Below are 7,137 nucleotides of genomic sequence, written 5' to 3' on the forward strand. Positions count from 1 at the left end.
AAACATTTTCGCAAATAAGAGATCGGGAGATAAAGCAATCGCAATTTTTTTAATTGCTGATGGAGCGCAGTTTTGCTCAAAGAAACCATTCAACTTCAAGCTCAGGTTATACAATTTTCGGTCTAGTGTTGCAAAAGAATTAATGGAAGTCTGCATGGTCTATAAAATGTGAGGTCCTCCATAAGGACGCCAGATGCGAATCGCAAGCATTTCGATTTAACATGTTCTTGTGATGATAGAAAGGGTGGGTGTTGGGAACGGAAGTTCGATGGCATCGTGGCCTTGACTTACATCTTATAAGCGAAGCTTCTCGATAAATAGCTCAAGCAAACGCCATTATCTTAAAGCGCATCAACGCATGCTTCCTATCACCCTCAGCAATGAACTGGACAACCCAATGCATTGCTTTCTTCTGAAGGTGAATAGCTTACTATCCAAAGTATTGCCTGTAAAAATGTCGGATGGATACAGAAGTCCTTTCTGTATTGGAAGCCCTTTCTGTAATTAAAGCTAGAATTGAACCATTTAATCATGTGTTTCCGAGTGATCAGGCCATGTCACCCATTTAATATTCAATAAATTTTCAACAACAAAGCCACACTTTCTTTCCGTCAACGAAGCTGCTGTGACGTTACAAATCCACAAGCGCGGCAGCTCTTCCTTCACCACACTTCGAAAAGCCTCGACTCGTTCCATCGACGGCTTAGCCGTGGGACGCGCCCTTTCTATTAATCTTCCGACCGTTCTGATCAGTGCAGCTCAGTCTCTGTCTTGTTTTAGGCGTGTGGTGATATTGACGCGCATACACGACGCAGAGCGATGCATGGACGGACGGACGGCAAGTTATCGAAGATGGCTACGAAGAAAGTTACGAAGAAGGCACTTGCGCAATGCAGCGAATTCTATGAAGATAAAAGAGTAACGGCCGACCCGCGCATCGATGTGGACGCACGTCGACCAGCCGTTGCCTCGACTTGTTTCTTGTCGAGGGTCCATCCTCGCGTATCACGTATTCTAAGCGAAGCCAATGTGCCCGCTTTAGTCATGGACGTGTCGGGCTGTGTCGTATTGTGGAATGACAAGCTGGCCGAGCTCACGGGACTGCCGAGTCCTGACGTGCTAGGCCGCCACGTCACGGAGCTCGTCATGGCTTGCTCGAAGAACAACATGATGTGTGCACTAGACCAGGCGCTTAATGACGTCAACACTTCTGTAAGCAATGTCGAGATAGAGTTGCAGACGCCGAATATGGACCAAAGAGTAAAGTTGCTTGTCAATTTAACAGTCGACGTTGACGATTACGAGGCGCCGAGTATCGTAGCTATTGGACAAAACTTAACAGTAGGATCAGTCTCACGATGTCAGAACACGAGAGGTGTCAATGCGCTCATTTTCGAGCTCAATCGAGACGGAGTTATTACCTTATGGAACGATAAGGTTGAGAAATCCACGGGATACGCTATCGAACGCGTAATTGGTACGCCACTGGTCAATTTAGTGCACGATGACTTCCAAGTGCTTGTAAGTGAGCTACTAGCGCGTGTTGCGTCGACCAACACGTCCGTGTCCGATTTAGCATTGCCTCTTAAAACTGCCAGTGGGGCGTACATTGAGCTACTACTAAATCTAACGCCACAGGGCAGCTTTGATAAAGATGGCAAGATTGTTGATTGCATTGTTGCTATAGGACAGGAAATGACACCACGCAATTCGAATGAAATGGCGTGCAGTCATTTGGTCGACGCAGCAGAAGCGCCCATATTTGGGGTCAATACGCAAGGCCATATCGTCTTTTTTAACAAAAAGGCTGCCAAAGTTAGTGAATATTGGCCGGCAGAAGTTATGGGTGAGGACTTGGTGTCATTTTTAATTGATGAAGATCATCGCGACCAAGTTGCTGCTGTGTTTGGAAAAGCGCTTGCTGGGATTGAGACGGCAAACTTTGAGTTTCCGCTCATTACCAAAAATGGCCGGAAAGTAGACATTTTGTTGAATGCTACGCCACGGTACAATTACGCGGGGGTTATTATTGGTGTGGTTGGCATTGGGCAGGGTATCACCGAACGGATTGTACAAGAGCAAGAATATAGCCGTCTTATTGATACGGCAAATGCTCCGATCGTGGGTGTGGACAAACAATTTTGCGTAACTATCTGGAATAAAAAAGCAGCTACAATCACTGGCTATTCCAATTTGCAGGCCATTGGAAAGGACTTACTTGAATTTATTGCTGAACACGCACGTGATACAGTCGCAGATGTACTTTCAAAGGCAATGGGAGGTGTGGAGACACCTAACTTTGAGTTTCCTCTAATGACGAAAAGTGGACGGCAGCTGGACATTTTACTGAATGCAACGCCACGCTTTGATCACGGCGGTGTAATTACAGGTGTTGTTGGAATTGGACAAGACTTTACGGACCAGCGCGCACAGGAAGAAGAGTATATTCGATTGATAGATACGGCAAACGCACCAATTTTTGGGATTGATATGGACGGCAGAGTGGATATTTGGAATCGAAAGGCTGTGGCAATTACAGAATACACGGTCCTTGAAGCACGCGGCACACGGCTTGTTGAGAGTTTCATTCCTCAAGACTACCGTGCTGGTGTGTCCGATGTCATGCATAAGGCAATGGAAGGGGAAGGGACGGCAAATTTTGAGTTCCCGCTGATTACGAAGACTGGGCGACGTGTTGACATCTTGCTAAATGCGACGCCGCGGTATAATCAACACGGAGACATCGTAGGAGTAGTTGGAATCGGCCAGGATATCACAGAGCGTATAGTGCAGGAACAGGAGTACAGTCGCTTGATTGATACAGCTAATGCGCCGATTTTTGGGGTCGATATGACGGGCCTTGTCAACATTTGGAATGACAAATCCGCCGAAATCACACAGTTTGCAGCTGATGAGGTTATGGGAAAAGATTTGGTGCAGGAATTCATTTCAGAAGGATATCGTTCTGCTGTAGGGTTGGTGCTGTCTCAGGCACTGAACGGCGTCCAAACGGCAAATTTCAACTTTCCACTAATCACCAAGTCTGGACGTAGAGTCGAAATTTTACTGAATGCGACTCCGCGGTACAACGAGCTGGGCGAAATTGTCGGTGTTGTCAGTATAGGCCAAGACATCACAGAACGAATTGCCCAAGAACAAGAATATAGTCGTCTCATTGACACGGCCAACGCCCCAATCTTTGGTGTTGATAAAGAAGGTTGTGTCAACATTTGGAATAAAAAGGCGGCTGAGATTATGCAGTACTCAAATGATGAAGTAGTGGGTGAGAATCTTGTGGAAAAGTTTATTACGGAGGACTATCGAGAAGCTGTGGGCGCAGTGCTATCAAGGGCTCTTGATGGTATTGAAACGGCGAACTTTGAATTTCCGCTCGTAACTAAAGCTGGCCGTCGCGTCGAGATTTTACTTAACGCTACACCACGGTTTAATGAACATGGAACGGTGATTGGTATGGTGGGGATTGGACAGGATATTACAGATCGTATTGCTCAAGAGCAAGAGTACGCACGATTGATTGAAAAGGCAAATGCTCCTATTTTTGGTGTTGATTCGGAGGGAAAGATAAATATATGGAATCACAAAACAGCTGAAATGACGCAATTTTCCAAGGAAGAAGCAGTCGGTAGGGATTTAATGAGCTGGGCTATTCCTGAGCAATATCATGATGCTGTAGAAACAATTTTGTGGAAGGCACTGGAGGGCGATGAAACGTCCAACTTTGATGTTGAATTGAAGAAAAAAAATGGCCGCACTGTTAACATTCGCATGAATGCCACTGCAAGATTTGATCAGCACGGCCAAATTGTTGGCGTGGTGGGTATTGGCCAAGACTTGACTGATCGCATTGTGCAGGAGCAAGAGTACACGCGCTTAATTGATACGGCCAACGCTCCCATCTTTGGCGTGGATGCGAATTTATGTGTGAACATTTGGAACAAGAAAGCAGCACAGATTACAAAGTACTCTACAGCTGAAGTTATTGGCGAAAATCTTGTCGAGACATTCATTTCTCCTGAGTATCGACCAGCTGTGGCGGATGTTTTTAGCAAGGCTCTGAATGGCATTCAAACTGCAAATTTTGAATTTCCATTGATCACACGACCCGGTACGCGAATCGAAATTTTACTGAATGCTACACCGCGCAATGATATGCACGGTAACATTGTTGGCGTAGTTGGAATTGGTCAGGATATAACCGATCGCATTGCACAGGAGCACGAGTATTTTCGTCTGATTGATACGGCTAATGCTCCAATCTTTGGAGTGGATTCGTTTGGCTGCATTAATGAGTGGAACCAAAAGATTGAAGAGATAACAGGATATCATAAGTCTACAGTTCTTGGCTTATCACTGGTCGATGCATTCATAAACGCTGAAAATCGATCCGAAGTGCGAAAGCTGCTCAATCAGGCGCTGATTGGCATTGATGTTGAGGAAATGGAACTGCCTATGACGACAGCTGCTGGGCTTTCTTTGTTGTTGCTCGTAAATGCCTCGAGTAAAAAAGACATGCACGGAAACATTCGAGGTGTCATTGGAGTAGGGCAAGATTATACCGCCAAGAAGCACATGGAGGCGGCAAAAGTCAATTTTCTTGCTTCGTTTAGTCATGAACTGCGGACACCGCTCAATGGGGTTCTTGGGATGCTGGAGCTGTTGCGTGACCAAAAGCTGGACAAGACGTCGGAACGCTACGTGCACATTGCATACATTTCGGGCTCACTGCTCTTGAATTTGATTAATGACATTCTCGACTTATCCAAAATTGAAGCAGGGCACATGGAGATATCTGCTGATCCGTTTCAAATGGAAGATTTGCTTGAATACTCCGTCGAGATTTTTAAATTTAAGGCGCGGGAGAAGCACATAAAATTGAAGTTAGATTGCTCGCCGAAGGTGCCACAGCGTGTCATTGGAGATGTGAGTCGGCTGCGACAGGTACTGCTTAATTTGCTATCAAACTCAATCAAATTTACAAATGAGGGTTCAATCACAGTGCGATGCACCACGGTGCCATCTCCAGACTTGCCAAAACATTGTATCAAGCTTCTTTTTCAAGTGATTGATACGGGTGTTGGCATGGATGAAGAGGAAAAATCGCGCTTGTTTTCGCTCTTTACAAAGCTGGAGCGTACGCGCAAAAACAATCCAACTGGCTCGGGCTTGGGTCTTGCGATTTGCAAGCAACTTGTGGAGCTCATGGACGGTGATATTGACGTCGACAGCGAGCTAGGAGAAGGGTCCGAGTTTTTTTTTACAGTCGTAGTGGGTCGCCCTGAAGACGAAGAAGAGGGGCTGATTGCAAAATTTCCAATTGAAACGATAATTGAGTCTGGTGGGCCTTCCTCTCTACCAGCCAGTAATGCTTCTAGACACAATGCGTCCATGCCGGAGCTCGTGCCGAAACATGCACGGATATTGGTGGTAGAAGACAATGAGTTTAATTGGGAAGTTGTGAAAAGCTTCTTTATGGAAGACAATCACCTGCTACAATGGGAAACGAATGGACAAGATGCATATCAAATGTATCAAGAGCATTACGATTCATACGACATTGTACTTATGGATTGTGAGATGCCAATCATGAATGGATATGAGTCAACACGCAATATCCGTAACTTTGAAAAGCAGCACCGGCTTTCGCGAATTCCGATAATTGGTGTGACTGCATATGCAATGAGCGGCGATCGCAAAAAGTGTCTTGATGCTGGCATGGATGAATTTATAGTTAAGCCAATTTCAAAACCAGAGCTGCGAAAAGCTATTCGCAAATGGATGCGCGTTCGCTACTTGGGTCAGCATGCTCCTCGCTCGTCACGGGCCGAATCGGTTGATGAAGGTGGTGCTGTCGATCTGGATGCTTTGTCCAGCCAAAATGGTGCTAATTTGGTTGCGGCGTCGAGGCACAAGGAAAAGCTAGACCTTGACCGGGCTATCTCAGACTTAGAATTAGAAGACCCGATGATGATCGGTCAGCCTAGCGGTATTCAAACAGTAGCGGGTTCCGAGGCACTACTAATGTCGCTGACAACAATAAGCGAGAGCAAGAGCAACTCAACAAACTCGGGCACTGTTGAACACACCGTTGGAATGGTGGAGATCCACCATGAGAGATTTGAGAAATCGGATTCGACCCAGATCATTGAAGAAGCCCCAAAGTCATGCCCTGGAACCCTTGTGAACGCTTCAAATATTATTGGCACGAATTTATTTGCTGCAGCGAAAGCGGCTGGGATCTATCCGAAGGATGCTGTAGAACCGATGCCTTACTCAACGCCAAACTCATTTTCATCGAGTGATGGAAACAATCATTACGAGGCAGGGGATATGGCTAATAATTCGACTATTGTAGCAAACAAACCAGCACGCGCGTACTCGACTACAATGGCTCCTGGAGAGGTTGTAATTCCAGCTGGTGATCCGATTGATTATTCTTTGGGAGTGGAGCAATGTGGAGCAAGTGAGAGCCTCTTCGTGAGCTTACTGGAGAAGTATGCCGATTTGAGTGATGAGTTTATGCGACGTATCGAGGAAGCTTATTTAAAGAGTGACTTGATCGTGCTTAGACGTGAAAGTCACTCTCTCAAGGGATCGTCTGCTTATGTTGCAGCTATGCGGGTTTCAAAGGCAGCTTTTCGATTACAGCTCGCAACTGAGCACGTAATGGATGAATCTGTGACGAGTGACGACTACACGACATTAGATGATGCTTTTCATCTCCTCAAGAGTGAGCATCGTGCTCTGCGTGGATATCTTCGCCGAAACTTTTCGTTTCGGGCAAGTATTATCAGTGGGAATCAAGAAATCAAGAAAAAGAGCACCGGTGTAGGAGACAATGCCTGTGCGGTCATGTAGAGCTGAGAGGTATTCAGCATTAGATGTGTATGATTTTTAATTAGCAAAAGATTGGGTAAGAGCCACGAAAGACAAAGAATGTAGCTTCTTTCAGCACCGCAAATGCAACATATATCTGATCAGCTAAGCTTGGCACAGTGGTTATTATGTTGCATGATTTGCCGGCTGACATTACTGAAGTAGGTATCTTCGACTACTGAAGTAGGTTTCTTCGATGTCACTGGGCACGTTGACTATCCGATTTTTTAAACCATGGTAGTT

The 7,137-nt window shown here is 45.7% G+C and overlaps 1 protein-coding gene across 1 annotated transcript; it reads left to right on the forward strand.

Moving 5' to 3' along the window:
• Positions 1–819: 819 nt before the first annotated feature.
• CCR75_008747 (uncharacterized protein) lies at positions 820–6,876 on the forward strand (the record flags this gene model as incomplete). Its single annotated transcript, XM_067966797.1, has 1 exon — positions 820–6,876. The coding sequence occupies one exon, from the start codon at positions 820–822 to the stop codon at positions 6,874–6,876; it is 6,057 nt and encodes a 2,018-aa protein (XP_067816174.1).
• Positions 6,877–7,137: the final 261 nt, after the last annotated feature.

The sequence above is a fragment of the Bremia lactucae genome, linkage group LG4, assembly GCF_004359215.1.
Source record: "Bremia lactucae strain SF5 linkage group LG4, whole genome shotgun sequence".
Classification (NCBI taxonomy): Eukaryota; Oomycota; class Peronosporomycetes; order Peronosporales; family Peronosporaceae; genus Bremia; species Bremia lactucae.